Below are 20,325 nucleotides of genomic sequence, written 5' to 3'. Positions count from 1 at the left end.
AGTGAGTACGGCTTATACTAAAAACTGTAGATAAGTTGGTAAAATCTGTAAAATTATTAATTCGAAAATAGATGAAGTTATATGAAGATAGAAAAAGTTTAAACCACATCTACCATTTGAAAAAGAATAGTATATTACACATTTAGGGAGCAAAAATAAATAATGTTTCAGATCTCGTGATCATTGTCCCCCAAAGGGAAGCCGAGGGTGACAAACATGAGTTCTGAGGCATTATTTACTTGCTCCCGTGGTGTGTGTACTATGTTTCTCCCCGGCGGAGGTAGATTCGATTCGGATTTCTTCCCGGCGGAGGTAGCGAGAACTTAGTTTTGAAAGCTGACCCTCGGCTTCGATTCGGGTGGCAATGAATATGAAATCAGAGATGTTATTTACTTGCTCCCATGGTGTGCATACTATTTTTCTTCCCGAAGGAGGTTGATTCGGGTCTAGTTTCTCCCCGGTGGAGGTAGGTAGGAACAACTACAATTACACATGGGGGCTAAATTTGACACTCTCTACATGGAGATGAAAAAAGTTATTTATGTTTTAAATCGAGTGCGAGCAAAATGCTCATAACGAGAGTGCTAATGAGATAATAGTTTCAACGAATGCTGATCATTCTATTCAATTTAACTGACTTCCAATAGGAAAGCATTTGAAGTTTTACGAGAAGAGAAGTTTTAGCATATTTCGTCCCTGGGAAAACCCTGCAGTAACGAGTTTTGAAGAGACTAGAGGTATACTTCAAAAGACTAGAGGTATACTGCCCGCCTAGGTACCTCGGGGGCCATTTTTGTTGTGATATTCAAGTTCAGTGGTCCCAAAAGCACCCGAGCAACAAAATTATACTCATTTCGATTCGATATTTAGTTTTCAGTTTTCCTAGTTTTTCATTTCTTCCTCGTCACTTTTGTACTGGTCACAAGATCGACAGATCATTGCTTTATATGTTCGATTATTACTAAAGAAACTTCCACTATATCAATTTTTTGCTAATTTCTGAGGTTATCACTTGGATCATAATTAACATCCTATAATTCCAATGATATTGGCAGACAAAATAAAACAATTGCATTTTAATTTATGTCCATATCATGATTATTATATTGAAATATAATAATATTCTTATGTCTCTTTTACATTGCTAATTATTATTATAGTTAATAATAAAATAATAATTAGGTACATACCAATAAAATATTCTATAAAATAATTATTATATATATATATTTTTTAAGTTTATTACTTCTAGTTTTTTATTTTTTTTAATTTATCCGTCATCACACTGCTTGTTCATTTTAGTTGGTTTTTATTTTATTTGTGTATAAAATTTCAAGGTTTTAATTCAGTTTAAATTTTTTATTTGCAGACAAAATGTTGCACAATAATTGCATTTAAAAAAAAAAGATAAATGACTTTGTCTGCTATTATATCTGTAGATACACAAAATAGAAGGTCGAGCGAAGGATTACTAATGTGTAAATTGACTCATTTTATCTTGTATCGGATGATGCTTCTCTTGTCTACTTTATTATGACCAACAATTATTTGAAAAGTTCATAATATAGACTGTAAATTTTAAACAAAATTTTGGCAATGATAATTTTTTTTCGATAAAATCAATAATCAAAAATAGAAAAATAATTAAAATGAAATTTGAATACGATTAAAAAACAATTTAAAAAATATTTTAAACGAATATTTATGTAAAATATATAAGTTACAAAACAAAGCACATGAATCATGTGCCAACCTTTAGGAATGTAAAAAAATAAAAAACAATATTGGCAAATAGTTTTTCAATAGAATTTGTAGCTAACATGAAAAAATGAAAAATAAAATAAAAATATAAACAAGTGAAAACAAACAAGTGACTGAGTTAATTGTTGAAAGACCATGTATAGACATTGTTAATTACTCTATCACATTACACATACGTACATGTCACACATACATAACTGATATTCCCATATAATTGCAACTATATGGCAACTATAGGCCGGATTTAAATTTCTGCCGCCCTGGGGCACTGAAGAAAATGCCGCCCTATGACTGAAATTTTATTTTAATAGTTTTGATATCTTATTTTTTAAGAATTAGAATAACTAATTAATTGCAGAAAAAAGAACCGCGACCGGTTCATAACGAGCTGACCATCTGGTTGCAGATAAAGTTTTTAACGCAATTCTTTTTTCAGTATGAGACTGTAAGACTTCCCAGCGATGCGTCGATGCAGTAAAAAAGTTGTATAAAGTTTGTACTGTATGAAAGAATGAAATCCTTGATACATTATTCGCGTTATCATATGACTGACTTCGACAATCTGAGAGATCAAGATAAAAAAACTGAAGAACAGATAATACAGCAACTAGCAAATCTTCAGCTTTATGTCCAGAGTTCTCAATAAACATGAGGAAAAAAAATTTTTGTAATTCTTCAAAAAAAACTATATTAATTTATCAATTTCAGAAAAAAAAAGTATCAAATTTTATTTGTTCAAACCTTTATGGAAATAAATTAATTTTATTTTCATAGTTTTCACTTAAATTTAATATATTATAATATACAAAATTTTAATTTGATACATAATGCATAAATTATATTTCTTGAAAGATAAAATCTTTATTTAAAAGAATTAGTTAATTATATATTGTATAGAAAATGTTTTCTCACTTTCAAAATTTTGCCGCCCTAGAAAATTTGCCGCCCTGGGCACTAGCCCCGAAAGCCCCTAGTGTAAATCCAGCACTGACTATAACCTAATTTGCGCTCTAACGGGTAAACAGTGATGTTTACGAAAAAATGTTTCATACAAAAGTTGTTTATTTCTTTGAAAAGAACATTTTTTACCTATAAACTTTTCTATCTTTAACGGTTTACAATATGGGTCCTACGAACCATAGGTCAAGACTCAATTGACCTCTGTTGCTCATTTACGAACTTGTCCTCACTTTTTACGTTCTGAGTACGCTGTAAAAATTTCATCTTGATATCTTTTTTCGTTTTTGAGTTATCGTGTTGGCAGACAGACGGGCAGACTGACAGACAACCGTACTAATAAGGTGAATTTAAAAACACCTATACCAAAATTTTGTTCACAGCATTAATATTTTTAAGCGTTACAAACTTGGGACTAAACTTAGTTTACCTTGCATATTACATATATGCATGGTATAAAAACAAACAGCCGTAACGTCTGCATGTAATGCAGACGTTACGGCGTTACGGAATGCAGCTTCCGCTCATCTGAAATTCAATATTTATTGAAAAAATGTCGAATTTATTTTATACCGATTGTAAGCTATCTCCTTAGCCATATAAAATATATGAAGTAAGAAGAGTTTTTATGGACGTTCCTATGTATAAAACAAAGAATTGTTCACGCTATACTACACGGAAGATTATGGCTAAACGTACATTTTAAAATTATTTTCGTAATATACAGGATGACTGGAAACGCGGAATGTATCACAGTTGTATTTCTTTAAATGGAACACCATTTTTATTATTTTATTTTTATGGCAAACGATCAACACAAAGATGTTTTTCAATAAGATTTACTTCACTTTCACTTCACGGTTTTCGAAATATTCGGTATTTTCTGAAAATTTAGCAGCAATTTTAACGTCTTGGAGTCTACTAATCGATTCTTGTCACAACTTTGAATAATTAAATTACTATAAAGAACTGTAAGATTTAAACGATCAAAACTTGTTTAACTTAAATACAACACTGTTAAATATCTAATACCATAAACTTTCCCATAGCTAACTGTCTAAGTGTCTACGTTTTCATGAAAAATTTACATTTTTTGAATCGAATTGATTTTAACAGATTATTTGCAGTGTATTCTGAAAGCTATAGTAAGCTTAGAAAACGTTTTTTGCAAGCCATGCTTGCACAAATATTGAATGCACTTGATTTTTCATTAATTTCGGTTCCTTTCTTTAAACAGCTCTTGATAAAAATCAACTGCATTCAAGTTTTTGAAAAATTTCGGGCATTTATCAACGGATCCTTGGATTCAACATGGGATATATCGTTTTTTAAACGCATTTTATTATGATTTCCGGAATACTTTTTGTAACTTTGCCTTACATTATAAAAATTTTTTCAAGACAGTTTTTTCACTATTTATTTCAAAGTATTAACAATACGAAAATAATTTTAAAATATTTTCACCCCACCTACCGGATATTTTAATATTGAACAAAGCGCAATGAACCAACTTTATCAAAAAATTGTAGTTTTTATTCATTAATTAAAAATAAAAATGTGATGATGATTTAATGAACTGGTTAGTAACATTATCAAAAAATATATTTAAAACATACCATGTGTATGTATTTTACGTTCAAGGTCCTTTTTAAATGATAAAAAATATTTTATGAATTTAGGTTATTGGGTAAGGCAGAATATTATTATTTTTTTTTTAGATAATCACTACAATTTGTAAGGCCATAAAATTTATTAAATAAATATTATTTTTAGTGTACCGTACCATCCAATTAAATTTAAACTCCCACAAAAATAGATTTATCATAAAATTATAAAACTAGAAACTTCCTACACCTCCAAATGAATGGGTAATAGATTGTTAGACGTTCCTCGTCTAATTCAGCCATTAATCCTAACTTAAACATCGTACCAAAGGAGTAAAGTGATATAGAGGATAAAATACTAAGAATAAGTGTTTTTACAGTTTTGGGATCAGATGTTGTACCATTATTGAAATAAGACACGAATCCCTAACCTTTGATCAAAAAATTGAATATTTTTAAACGGTATGAGAGACAGAAAATCTTGAAGAACAAAAAAGTTTTTTTAAATAAGGGGTTATGTCCAGTATTTTGCATTTTCGGAACTTACATATATTTAAGTATATTCTCTGAAAATTGCAAGTTGTTCTGAGAAAACGTTGAAACATATAAAAAAAAAATTAGTGTAAACCTCTTTTGAAATTTTAAACGCGTTTTTCTCAAAACAGCATTTTTAAAGTTGGTGAGATATATCTGTCTTTAAGATAAAAAGTACAAGCGATTGCGAAGAAGCTAGAGAATTTATGTGTTATTTAAGGTTTTGAAATTTGTAAAATTAACATCAGTTTAGAATATTCGCGATAAGAAAACAATTTATGAATCGACAAAACATGTGGAGTACATCAAACAATGACTTTTTCTCTCTTCCTTTAATTTTTGGCACTGTTAAAAATTCTCACATTGCGACGTGACTGAAAAAAACTATGTATTAATGTATATATAATATATCCCTACATATTATAAATGTGAAAGTAAGGATGTTTGTCTGTTTGTTTGTTTGAATGGATTTGATTGGATCTTCACAACAATATAGCTCATACATCAGAATAACACATGAGCTATAATTTATAAAGATAAATTAAAAAAAAATTAAATTAATCTGTAATTTTGCTGCTCCATCTATGATCATCACTTTGAACCATAAATTAAAGATTTCTGTAAAAGTTTTAAACAAATAAATGTCAAACAAATCGTGGCCATCTTTTCTGATATACTTTTTTGATTTCCTGTGCGTATATTTTAGCTGTGTAAAACAATCCCTGCGAGTGTTATGGAAGAAGGATAAGTGAGATCAAGAGAGGTGGAGACTATTAAGCGGTGGTTTTTACTTTTAAGCCCAGTGAAGCGGGCGGGTATAAAGCTAGTATGGTATAAATAAAGAGTGAAAAATTATTTAACACATATTTAACGGTCAATATTTTCTTAAATGATTAAAAATAAACACACGAGCATTAAATATGTCCTTGTTATTCAAAAAAGAAAAATTAATTAACAAGTAAGTAATGTATGTAGGTATATCATTCAAGGATATCATCGAACAGTAAATGACCCGTGTACAGAATTTTTTGGCGAAAGTTCTAAAAAAACTTTTCTAATATTAATAAATGTAAAATTGAAAAATATGTATATGTCTGTCATCACATGTAGCAACGATAAATGATGAATTTTAATTTTCTTTTTCAATTCGAGCCAAATAATAATTTGTAAATAGATATGTTATCTATCATATCTTGACTATGTAATCAAGTAAAAACGAAATAGTTGGTTTTTTTTTATTCATGATATTCCTGGCTCCAAGACACTTTAGGCGGCTCTATTAGATTTTAGGACTGATTTAAGTAAGTTTTACCTTAATAACATTTAAGTAAGTTTTACCTTATTTTTGGGAACCCAGTAAGTACATATACGCAGTTATTTGTAGTTTATAAAGCTTGTTATTTAATAAATATTTTTTACTTTAAAGGCAAAAAAATGTAAGGATGGGGGGATCCAAGCCAGAAGAGAAACTTCACTCGTTTTATATTGAAACAAAATTTATATAAGTTATAAATATTTATAGATAACTAGCTGTGAACTACCCGCTTTGCTGGGCAACATTCCCACTTTCACCCCTCCCCCCATATTCCATATCCTTTTCTAGGTTACTATCTATCACCTAACTAAATTTCATCAAAATCCGTTCAGCCGTTTAGGCATGATAGAGCAAAACTCCCAGCAAAAACCATAAAAAAATCACTAACTCAATTCAGTTATCTGCCTACTGCCTACCCCCTAAGAACGATGGCGTGATTATTTATAGCCTATGACCATTTCTAGGTTATCATCTATCACCATACCAAATTTCATCAAAATCCGTTCAGCCGTATAGGCGTGAAAGAGTAACAGACAGACAGACAGACAGACAGACAGAGTTACTTTCGCATTTATAATATTAGTATGGATTGATATTCCCATGTGAACGCGATGTTTTTATTGATTCAATGTGTTTTTATTGATTCACTTTCAGTATTTCTTTTTTAATTGGTGTGTATAAAGATTCAAAAGTGCTTGTAAATTTAGCTTCATTTATCATCCTTTCCACCACAATTGCATTAAGTTTTGCCCTAATATTGAAAGGTCATTAAGTTTACACTTTAATAATCGGTGCGAGTTTCATCTTAAAATTTTTTAGAAGGTAAAGTAATGTTAAAAAAAAACCAATCGATAACAATTTATAAAAAAGTAATCGACTTATATAAATTATTACTTTAAGCTCAACTTAAGATAGTAATGTCGGTTTTAATGAAACTTGTCATATTAAGCTAAGCTTCTTTTACAACGAAAATATGGAGGTGATACTTGTGATCTCGCCTATCCTCGCCCCGCCTTGCCCGGCTTCTTCGAAAAGGCGGTTTTTTTGTATCAGAGTCAAAGACAACACGAGGCACTTAGACGAATACAGGCAAGCTTCTTTTCCTTATTCTCGCGCCTGTGTAGTTTGGTAGCTATTGTGGCTTATATAAAACATTGCTATGCTATTGATAACAGTTAATTTCTCAAAAAACGTTTTTTCAGCAAACAAAATATATATAAAAAATTTTTATAGTAATAAACATGAAATAATTGGAAACAGTTTATTTACCATAACCAACAATTGATCAATTGTTGGTTGACACAAAAACTGAAACTTACTATACTTAGGCGTTCTTGATAATGATGCAAAACGAGACGTATAAAGAGATGTGTTGAAATGTAATTATTATAGAAATTATACTATACTAACAACCTTCAAATGTCTGAAGAATATTTAGAAAAATCAGATATTAAAGACATACCCAATGACATTCTAATAATTCCCCACATTTGCTATCATCTTGTCACAAATAGATTGGCGGTTTATATTGTGTGAGATTTTTTACAAATATTTTGTAAGTTATTTGAAATAAAAATGACATTTTTTTAACTTTTATTAGTTTTCAATTTTATTTTTTACTAGCTGACCCGACGAACTTCGGAGCGCCTAAAAGTCGATTCTTTTTTTTTTTGTGATAAGTCACAAACACACGACACTTTTTTAATTTTATAGAAATTTATAGCTTTTAGATTTAGCAATATTATAGATGCATGCACAGCAAAGAGACGTTTACATTTCAATTGACATTTTACCACAGACAATTTACATTTTACCATAGACAATTTGTTTTTGAGTAATGTTACAATCGCAACATTAATATTTATACGATACTAACGTCACTCAATTGTTTTGCTTTCCCGGAACCCCTCTACTAACACTTAAACTTTATGGTATGGTATTAAAGTTCAAATTGACTTAACAATTATTACGAATCTTCTGTATGGGAATATAGAAAAGTGTTGTTTTTAGACTTTTTCAGGCAATTTTTTTAATTTTTCTCTCCGTAAGAACCATCCTCGTACTTCAAGGAATATAATAAAAAAAGAACTAGCGAAATTGTTTCAGCTGCTCTCGAGATTTGCGCTTAGAAACACATTCAGCGATTCATTTTTATATAATAGATTTTGAAGGTTTTATTTTATTATGTATGATTTTGAAATTTTATTTTAACTTTATTTTAGCTGAGGTGTAGTAGTCAAAAAAACTTTTACAATTTCGTCAAGGCTGCTTTTCCATTTCTCGATAGTTAAGATAATACTCTAGACAACCGAAAATAGCCACATTTTTTTTTTTGAATTTTTAATAAAAACATACTATTAAAGCTATCGAGAAAACTACACTGGGATCTACTTCCCCAGCTCGACGTAAGAGACTTTTGTTAAGGACATTCTCTCGCTTACGAAGTGTGATTCAGACAAAACAAAACTATAGTTTTATCAAACCAAAGTGGCACTGAGCAAGAGAGAGTGTAGATACGAGTGTACATACATTTATATTTCTTGCTCAGTGCCACTTTGGTTAGATAGGATTCTATGTAATATAATATGTAGTAATACAGTTTGAATTTGTAATATAACAACGGAATTTTTTTTAACACATTTGTTTTAACATTAACTTGGCGATGCCTTTCATTATTTTAAAGAATGAAATATGGTTGACATCGCCAAATCCTTGTAAATTTATTTTTAATTATCCAAAAGTCAAAATAAAAAAAAAGAATAATTAAATTTTTTTGACAACACTTTAGAGTACATTGGCGTTTAGAATTTAAAACAACAAATTTGAAGGTTTTCTTCATCTCACTAAAAAATAATTTAATTTCTGTTATTAAACAAATTAATAATTTGTCTTTGACAACTACTTTGAACTTAAACAAAATGTAAAATGACAAAAAAATAAAACTTCAAAATGTCAAAAATATTTACGCAAACAATTTTTAATCAATTTAATGATTAACAAATAATATTGTAATTGCCAATTTTTAATTTATAAATACTTGGTACCTAATAGATAGCCAATTTTTCAGTTAATTAAAACACCAAATTTAGCAATCTTTAAACGAAGTTTTAACAATATAATGCTTAGACGCCTTTTTAAGTTGTAAATTAAATCCAAATTGTTGGAAGCCAAAACTGAATATCTCAAAATTGTAAGAAATATGATTAATTTTGTTACTTCAAAGTTTTTATTACCTAAAAAACGACTTCAATACAAAGAATCAAGCGTTTAAGATAACTTCAAAAAATTTTATCTTATTTTTACGACGACATAGAAATTGGATAATTTTAAAATAGTTTCTAAAAATAATTTCTAAATTAATAGTGATATTGTAGTAAGCGGATAAAATTTAGAGTTGAAATTTTGGAGTTTAATTTGATCCGCCTTCATTTTTACAAGATTTCCCAGCAAGATTAGAAAAAATAAAAAAACTGTTGAAGGGTTTGACATAGAGAGCATGTCCATTTATAAAGAAAGTCCCAATTGAAAAATTGGTTTATACGAATTACATTAGTATCTGATTTACACCAAGAAAGTATTATAGTCAAACCTGGGTAAGTGAGAACTGAATAAGTGAGAAACCTCTATAAGTTAGAGTAATAGCCAGCACCCGTCATTTTAAGCTCCCAAAACCTTTATTAGCGAGAAACAGAAACCTCTGTAAGAGAGAGTTTTACGTTTTTCCTTCATGTACCTCCGTAAGTGAGACTGTTACTTATCTATACCTCTATAAGCGACAGTCGAGCTTTCTTTTTATTGATATTATTTAGGAGGAACTATAGCTACAATCACATTACATATTTACAACATTCGTACTTCTGTGACTTGTTATTGCTGCGAATCTCTATAAGAGAGAAACGCTACCCATGGGAATGTGCTCCCTTGAACTCTCGCTTATCCAGGTTTGACTGTATTTAAAAAAAAAAAACTCTTTACCTTATGTATTTTGAATTTTAAAAAAACCAATTCAAATTTACTTCTAAAACAGTGTAGAGTGTCATGACGTCCTGAATGACATTAAACCGTGACATACAATCATATTTGTATATAAAAGTTTATAAGTATTTGCAAGTTTACATGTTTTTGTACTTGTAAGCTTGCCTAGCCTTTTATATGGCGTGACGTAGTATCTTCAAAGTACATCCGATTGGTGTTTGCTGTCACGTGATTGGATGTACAATTTTAATGAATTTATTTAAAAAAAATAATAATAATTCTTATATTTTATAAAAATTAATTTTGTGTTTTGTTATCTATGCCATGATTAATCATTAGAAACTCTTATCCAACCGATTTACCTTCGTGTACAAAACTCCATTAAAAGATTTTTTATCGAGAACTTGATTTTTCGGTAAAATTCAACTTACTCAACATAATTAATTAAACTCTAAAAAAGATTCGCAAATAATGAATCCTTACCTGTATACACCATAATGTTTGCCACTAGCGCGATCACCACATATTGAACATAAATGTTTTGAGCCACTAAGAGGATGATTTGGTGGATACGGTGACGTATTACCTTTACCACTACTTGGTGTTCCACCACCACTACCTGGACTTAACATACCACTTTGAGATCCACCACCGACACCACCCAGACCAGCTGAGCCAAAACCACCTGGACTGTGTGGTCCACCAGTCGGTGAAAAACCACCAGCATTTATTAAAGTTGCTGTGTCTGGTTTCATGTCTAATGGTGATTGTGGACCCATTGAGCCCATTGATAAATTTTGATCAAGACTTAGGCCTGAAAAATAAAAAGACAATTATTAATATTAGTTGTTTTAAGAATAGTGTTTTACACTAATTTTTGAAAAGTATTTCATTTAGATTATATAGTGAAAATAGTTCATAAAATTTTTTTTATTCATCAAGAGTTATTAAGGGTGGATACTTTTGAAATGAACTCACTGTATAATAAATTGAAATAAGTAATAGTCGTAAAATATAATATATAATAAGTTACTTTATGTAATTGAAGCTTGTAATTAAATATTGTCCCAATTTTTACACCATCCTAAATTCAATTAAAATGTGACCCCATTAATTTGATTGACGACACAATACACACGTACCTATGTGTGTGTACACACATTCATTATAATCTATTACAATAAATACAGTGGCATTTGTTTACTACGACTGACTTCGAATCAATGTTTGCACTGATAATAATGCTCCAAACTTCAAATTGTTTGCTAACAACAGTGGGAACCCACCTTGCTGAAATATTTGTTGTCGCTAAACTGACAATCGAGTTTGCAGTTGAAATAGATATTCATACACTGTCATTGGTAAGTAAACTTCTAGATTTTTTATGAATTCTTCTGAACGGAAAAAAACGGAAAATTTGATTTTGCACAACGCAAACTTGGAATAACAGTTTTTTCCGAACTTTCCGGGGGTTACGTTGCAGAAAATGAAATTTCTCGAACGTTCCTGTTAATTTGACTTTATTTTGAGTCAATTGGTGAAAATCCCACCTTTCTAGCTTATATAGGACAGAAAATCGTAATTTTTCAGTGATTATTTGCGCGCTCTCATAACAATTAACAATAATAAACGCTTAAAATTCAATTAGATCAAAAATTTTTGGGGGATTTTGTTGAGTAAGCTTTACACTATACATCGTGAAGATCGAGTATTTCAAATTTTATTAATTTTTTTCGAAAACCGAAGGGCTAAGAGAAAAATGTCTGAACATTATTTGATAATTTTGACCTCAAATTAGTATTCATGATCAATGACGGATTTTACCGGGTTTAAGCACACATTTTTTTCAATAACAATTTGAAGACAAAAAGCGCCGCTGATAATTACTAAATACTTTATGTTATCCCATCTTTCAAAATTTTATTTTGTATCGTATTTGTGATTTCGTATTCCAAATTTCTGTATAATAAAAGACAAAAAATGTACACTATCTTTACCCTTAAATGTCATTATGAAAAGATTTCACTGTAGATAAAGCTATAAAAATTTAATTCGATAGAATTAAAAATATATTAAATAATAGAACCTACTTTTAATAACTGTAATACTTTTTTTATTGAAAATGGGAAAAATATTAATAATCGATATTAATATATACAGCCACAAATATATACAGAGTGGTCATTTTAATCTATAATGGCTAATAGCTCGTTTTGCAGTGAACCAATCAAAAAATAACTCATACACAAATTGTAGAGTTTGATGGGGGGGGGGGGCATCATTTTCTGTCATCAGATTAGACCTAGTTCTTCGGGTTCCTTTAATTGTCAAATTAGATTCTAAACGATAAGAGATAGAAACATTTTAAATAAGAATGTTGCTCCTCATAAAAAAAATAACAATTTTTGTTTCAAACTTTTTATTGAAAAACCTTAGCTTTCGGAGAAAATGCAACTTAAAAATATGTCATTGCATTTAATAGAAAGTTTATCGGTAATTGTAGGTCAAAGTCATGGGCACAGGCCTATGTCCTTCATTGCCCTTGACAACTTTTGGCTAAAACATTTTTCCGTATTTAGCTTGTTTTTTTCGATTAAATGCAATAATGACATATATTTAAGTCGCATTTCCTCTGAAAATTGAAGGATTTTCGAAAAAATGGTTTGGATGATAGTTTTTGTGTAAGGATCAACTCTCTAATTTAAAGTGTTATTCTATCTCTTACCGTTTAGGGTCGAAACTGACTATTAAAGAACCCCAAAGAACTAGGTTCAATCTGATGTCAGAACATGATGATCCCAATCATGCTCTGCAACTTTGTTTCAGCTATTTTTTTATTTATTAACTACAAAACGAGCTATTAGCCATTATAGATTAAAATAACCCACTTTGAATATCTCTTCAATATAGGTTCATGGTTTTTAAGCTCAAAATTTGCAAAGTTTGATTTAAAGGCTCAAAATTTTTTTATAATTAGACTTTTATTCAAAGAATATGTGGCTAAACTTCAGCTTAGATCCATGTAAAGTAAGAAAAAATTCTTTAAGGAGGATCCCTCACCAGTAATAGAAAAAAATTAATTAGTAGAAAATAATCCAAATTTTTAGTATGTTGTAGTTAACGATACATATTATTAAATCAAAAAAAAATTTGGGTATCTTATCGATCAATTAAGAGAGTAATTCTTAATTAAAAATACACTAAATAACATAATCATCCTCATATCATGCTATGTTATTTAGTGTATTTTTAATTAATTAATTACTCTCTTAATTGATCGATAAGATACCCAAATTTTTTTTTGATTTAATAATATGTATCGTTAACTACAACATACTAAAAATTTGGATCATTTTCTACTAATTTATTTTTTTATTACTGGTGAAGGATCCTCCTTAACCATTGAAAATCGATATAAAATACATTGACTCTTATGGAGGAATCTCAAAAAACGACATATTTCGAAACATTTTAATATTTTTCAGTTGGAAGGAATGAAAACAAATTAAAAAAAAAAAAAAAAAAAAAAAACTTTTTAATAGAAAGTTAACATATAAGCAATGACATAGAAAAGAAAAAAACCAAGTGTTTCCATCCATATAAGGGATGTAAAAGGAGGGTAGATTTAAAGTTGAAATTATTTTTTTCTTATTTCAAATTTTATTCTTACTTTTCGTCTTATAACGTCAACTTATAATCAAAAATCTTTAACAACAATATTAAAAATATATATTTTTTAAATTTGTTCCCCCACTACTGTGCTCATACATCCTTAAAACACAAATTCCTCGGTTATAATCATTAGTAGTAGACTTGAAATATTTATAGAAAAAATTTTACTATAATTCATCAATGAATGTATCAAACTCGCCTAAGAAATATTGCTATTATAAATCACATATTGTGAAATTTTCTAAAAATCATTTAGCTGCAACAAATTAACTAATTATAGTTCATTAATTTAAATTTATATGACAAATATATCAAAGTAAATATTTGACTTTGTAATGTTGCTAATTTTAATTTGACTTCAAGTCATTTTTATTTATTACACACAAACAAATATTTACTAACTAGATATGATTTAAATGAATATTTTAATATAAATTTTTATTATTATATTATGCAAATTGAAAAATTTTTTATTTGCATCATACAAAATTGATGCACATCCTCCCACTTTGTCACATCACATCCCATTAAAATATGGTGTAGTCATAAAAGTCATATTAATTATAAGCTAAAAATATTGTGTTAGTAAGTTGTGATATCAGGTGAATTAAGAAATTTTTGTTCTTTCTATTTTTGGTGTCTAGACTAGATAAAAAAACACATGGAGTGGTCAGCTTTTGATTAAAATTTCTCATGATTTAAGGCTTTAGTTATTTATTTTCAATTATCTATATACAGGGTGATTTGTATACCATGTATATATGAAATATACATAGTATATTAAGTTTAGTCATTAGTTTGTAATGCTTAAAAATATTGATGCAACAAAAAAGGTTTTGGTATAGGTGTTCATAGATACATCTAATTAGTTCATTTTCGGTTGTCCGTCCGTCCGTCCGTCTGTGAACACGATAACTCAAAAACGAAAAATTATATCAAGCTGAAATTTTTACAGCGCACTCAGGACGTAAAAAGTGAGGTAGAGTTTGTAAATGAGCAACAACAGGTCAATTGGGTCTTGGGTCCGTAGGTCTCATCTTGTAAACTGTTAGAGATAGAACAAAGATGTTCCTTTTAAAAAAATAAACAACTTTTGGTAGAAGCATTTTTTTGTAAACATCACTGTTTACTCACAAGGGTACAGATTAGATTCAAATTTTATAGTATGTATTTATATGGGAATATCAGTTATGTATGTATGGCATGTATAGGTATATGTGTAATGTGATTGAGTAATCAACACTATCTATAAATGGTATTTCAACAATTAACTCAGTCAATTGTTTGTTTTCACTTGTTTAACTTAACATTTGCAAAAAAATATATAAAAGAAATTTGAAAAAAATCCCAATGATTTCGTGTTTAAATAAAACGGAAGTTCTCGGATAAGAAATCAATAAAAATATCTGTTATTTTTTGCATAGATCTCAAAAAATATGCATTTAAAAATTAATTTCTTCAGGTAAAAGTTATCTTCCCCCCCTATAAAATAAAAATCACCTCCAAATAATATGAGATTCCATTTGAAAAAATGAAGTTGATCAATATTTAACCTGGAATCTATCTACAAAAAAATGATAATGTATTTGGCAGTGATCAAACTTTTGCCTGAAACAATTTTTTGTATCTGACTTTTTTTTGCAAATGTCTAGTTAAAATAGCACCCTGTATATCAGTTCATTTTCAAACTTACGTACTTAAAATTTTAAAATATTCCAAAACTATTTATAGTTCTTCAATTTTAAATTAAACAGGCAGGTTCAGTTAAACAGGCCTTTTTTTAGACAAAATTTGAATTTTATAAAATTAACAAAATAAATATCGTTCTCTACTTCGAACGTCTTCGGGTTTTCCAGAATCAGAACATGAACCAAGGTCCATATTTTAGTTTTTAGTTCTGTGCAAGTTGATGAACTCATCACTATTACTGGCAGAAAATAAAAAACTCGATTCATGTAGGGACACTATTTTCGCTGTCATAAGCCCACCAAACTTCATTTTCATGTAATAATTGGTGTAATAGAGACTCAACGAAAGAAACGCATTTGCCCGCGTTCAGATTATTGTATAAAGAGCAACTTATGTGTATTGTAATGCAATTTCTATGGTCAGCAAATAACACTACAAGAATCTAGAATCTAGTAAGAAAAAAAAACCATCGAGACAAAAATTACTTAACCCGTGAAATTATAACCACATATTCTTTGAGCAAGTCTATCTATAAACAAATTTTGAGCTTTTAAATCAAACATTGTTGTCATGCTCATACATCGATTGATTGAATTTGGAATAACTTGATATTTTGAGTAATAAATCCCGGCCTTTCGGTTGATACAGACGGACATTAAAAACGCTGTTGGTACCGTATTATCGAATTTAATGTTCTCCATAATACGTATTGTGGAAGTTTATCACACTATCAACACATAAACAATCATTATCAAATGATGAGACTGATAATAATCATGATCCATCGTTATTAAGCTGATGATGAATTAATAAAAAGATGATGTTATACATTTTTATTATGTATTAATTTGACCTGTAGACAACATTCATTATTCAATTCAAGGATTTTTCATCTGTCTTGACTTCAAAACAAAAACAAAACAAAAAAAATATACCTCATTAAAATATTATTAATATTATTATTATTTTTCTACTTAACAATATTAAAATTTATGATTTTAATATCACTTTTATATACTTTAAGTGCAAAATAGTACGGTCATATAAATCTAGAATCTAGCTAAGTTTATGTTGGAAAAGTTCAATATGTAGATAAATTTTCCATTTTTGATATACGAAGAATTTGCCTTCTTTTATTCGTTAATTAACTCAATTAATTTCCAGACATTATTACATTGACAATGTGAGGTTTTTTAATTGTTATTGATGTGTGCAAGTTTTAAACTTACGCTAAATTATTTTGAAAAAGTGAAATTTTCAAATTTTTAAAAACTCTCGACATTGTTTCGGGTATGGAACCCTAAAATCGCACTTGAAACATAGTTAAAACACTCTTCGTTAAATTACCTTTCAAACGAAACCAAAAAAATTAAAAATCGGTTTATCCGTTTAGGCGCTACGATGCCACAGACAGATAGACACACACACACACACACATAGCGGTCAAACTTATAACACCCCTTTTTTTAGTTCGGGGGTTAAAAATAGAAAAACACTTACGTCTTTTCTAATTTTTCCATAATATGGGATAATTTGAAGTGCTTTATTCGTAAGTAATTCGTTAAATTTTTAATTTCCCTGCTCTGCTCTGCTGCTAATTGTTAAAATAAAATTCAGGTTTTATATAAGCTTGCAAACAATTTCGATTTTTGTTTATTAAATTACTTTCTAAACACATCAAAAAAATTTTCGATTGTTCCTGCCATATCCATCGTTATTCAAATTTCAGTAAAATGGTATTTACTGTATTGTCATCGGTTCTTAATTTGCGTACATAATTTCAGTTATTGAGGCCGGTTGAAAACTCTGAATTGAAATTTTCATTACATGCACACGTCAATCTTAGTTAAATCATGTTAAATATTAAAAAAAATTGTAATCCCTCTCAAAGTTTTTTGTCTTTCAATGTACTTCGAAAATGCAAAAAATTATGTTCGGTGTACTAAATTTGATTTTCCGGAAAGTTATAATTTATAGACGATAGAAGTCTATTGATGCTAATTTCAGGGTCAAAGTTTTTCAGGGTCAAAAGTAAAAAAAGTCTCTCTGGGAGAAAACTCAATAATACATTGGGGGTTTTATGACTCTTCTGATTTGATTGGTCTATAATTTTATAGTTATCAAATAGAATTTACTTGTTTAAACACACACAGCATACCTCACATTCTTACGTGACGATTCCTACCAGTTCGCTCACCCTCACTAGGCCCGTACAGGAACTTCGTTCCAAAAACTTTCTGAGATATCCTTTTAAAACATGCAAAATGATAGGAAGAAACGTTTTGGAATTTTTTTTAAGGTTGCCATGGGTTTTACACGTGATAATATTCCACAACTTTTTGCAAAATTTTCGATAAAACCTTAACATCTATACATGAAGGTCAATTGAAGTGTCTGAAATATGAATGTTTTTTTAACAATTTTATTGTTTAAGATAAATCTTCTTCAAAATCCTACCTACCTGTGTTAGAAGTCTCATTTTTTATATTTCAATGTTAAAAAATTTTTGTTTACAGTGTTTATTTTTTGTGATGTTGAAATATTATGTTTAATTTTTATACCATGTACATGAAATAAACCAAGGTATACTAAGTTTAGTCCTAAGTTTGTAACGCTTAACCTAAATAGTCCATTTCCGATTGTCTGTCTGTCTGTCCGTTTGTCATCACGATTACTCAAAAACGCAAAAAGATATCAAGCTGAAATTTTTATAGCGTGCTGAGGACGTAAAAAGTGAGATCAAGTTCGTAAACGAGCAACATAGGTCAATTGGGTCTTGGTTCCGTAGGGCCCATCTTGTAAACCGTTAGAGATAGAACAAAATTTTATGTAAAATGTTCCTTATTAAAAAATAAACAACTTTTGGTTGAAATATTTTTTCGTAAACATCACTGTTTACCCGTGAGAGCGCAAATTGTATTGTATGTATGTTATGGCTATGTCAGTTATATATGTGTGACATATATGTATGTGTAATGTGACAGAGTAATCAACACTGACTATACATGGTATTTCAACAATTAATTCAGTCAATTGTTTGCTTTCACTTGTTTGTTTTAAGAAATAATAATTAATTATACATCATTTTAAATATAATTAGAATGAATAATGATGCCACAATTTTGGAAATATTTATATTTTCCTTGTAAACTTGAAATTGAAACAAGTGAAAACAAAAAATTGACTGAGTTAATTGTCACATTACACATACATACATGTCACACACGTATAACTGATATACCCACATAAAACATACTATACAATTTGCGCTCTCACGGGTAAACAGTGATGTTTACAAAACAAATTTTCAAACATTATTTTTTTTTTTATAAGGAACATTTTTAATTTTTAACTTTTGTTCTATCTCTAACGGTTTACAAGATGGGTCCTACGGGCTCAAAACTCAAGTGACCTAATTGCTCATTTACGAACTCGAGACTTTTTACGTCCTGAGTAGGCTATAAAAATTTCATCTTCATACCTCTTTTCGTTTTTGAGTAATCGTGATGACAGACGGACAGACAGACGACAGACGGACGACTGGTAATGGACTAATTAAGTGATTTCATGAACACCTGTACCAAAATTGTGTTCATAGCATCAATATTTTTAAGCGTTACAAACTTAGAACTAAACTTAGTATACCTTGGTTTATTTCATATACATGGTTTAAAATAACTGATAAAAAATTATAACACTGTTTCAATCAAAATATTTTCAAAATAGATGAAAATTAGCAATCGATAAAGATGTACATATACTTTTAAAATATACGATTAAAAACTATTACACTTTTGTGTTTTTATTTGTTTTAGTTTTGGTTTATTAAAAGTAATAACCTAATTATTGGAATTTATTAATATTCACATAATTTAACATTTAAAATGACATTTTATTGATTTAAAAGCAGGTTGATCAAATAATTTAACTATAAAGTGTACCAGAATAGGATATTATCGTTAGTCAAAAATAAATCATGAAATTTGAAAAAAGTTAAAATTTATGTAAAAATATACTTAAATGTTCTGATTTCGAGTCATAAAAGTACATTTTTCTTTTAAAATATTTAAATTAAAAATCGTATTTTTTAAACTGTATATTACGTGACCTAAAACGCGGGTAAGCCCTGCAGTGATGTCATAACGGTATGAGTCATAGACCATCAGTTAGTTCAGTGTAGACAGTTGGGTATAATGTATACATGGATAAGTGTTTATATTTATATTATAATCAGATGTCTATGAATATATCTATCAAACTTATTTGTGTTAATTCGTATAGTGATACCCATATTACGTCATCAAATTGGATGCCCGCGTTTTTGACAGTTTAAAAAAGGTTTAAAATTTAATTTAAGTTTTTGGTAAGAAAGCGTGTGTATTTTTCCGAAATAAATTTTTGGTGGCTTTTTATTAGCTATTGATGTCATGATTACTTTAATATATGTCATATATGTTTCATACAAATGGAAAACAGAAAATATTTATGAAATTTTGGTTTCCAATTTCTTATAAAATATAAAAAATACTGTAAAAGAGATGACAAAAAGTGAAATGAAAATCAACCAAGAAATACACATGAAATAAGCATTTGAAACTACTTATTAGACAGATACTAGACAGAGATAACTGACATAGTATTTGACGTCATTCTGTCTTGCTAAAAAAAATACAAATAAAAACGTCTATTAAATAAATTAATTTTGGTTGTGACAACGGGAATTTAACCCGCAATCCTAGGAATACCGCGAACGATAATGGTTACGCCTTAACGCCATTTTATGTAAATAGTGTTTCAAATCGTTTATAGCGTTTTAAG

General features: G+C 29.0%; 1 protein-coding gene across 4 annotated transcripts in view; it reads right to left on the bottom strand.

Annotated features, from left to right (window-relative positions):
* Nucleotides 1-20,325, bottom strand: part of LOC123290556 (retinoic acid receptor RXR-alpha-B) — a 148,871-nt gene that overhangs the window by 23,092 nt on the left and 105,454 nt on the right. For all 4 annotated transcript variants that reach the window (XM_044870778.1, XM_044870774.1, XM_044870775.1 and 1 more), the window contains exon 2: nt 10,630-10,960. In XM_044870778.1, the coding sequence (XP_044726713.1) occupies nt 10,630-10,960 (331 nt within the window). The remainder of the gene's footprint in view (nt 1-10,629; nt 10,961-20,325) is intronic.

The sequence above is a fragment of the Chrysoperla carnea genome, chromosome 1, assembly GCF_905475395.1.
Source record: "Chrysoperla carnea chromosome 1, inChrCarn1.1, whole genome shotgun sequence".
NCBI lineage: Eukaryota > Metazoa > Arthropoda > Insecta > Neuroptera > Chrysopidae > Chrysoperla > Chrysoperla carnea.
The sequence above is the reverse complement of the archived record's forward strand: the minus strand, read 5'-3'. Positions and strand labels throughout refer to the sequence as shown.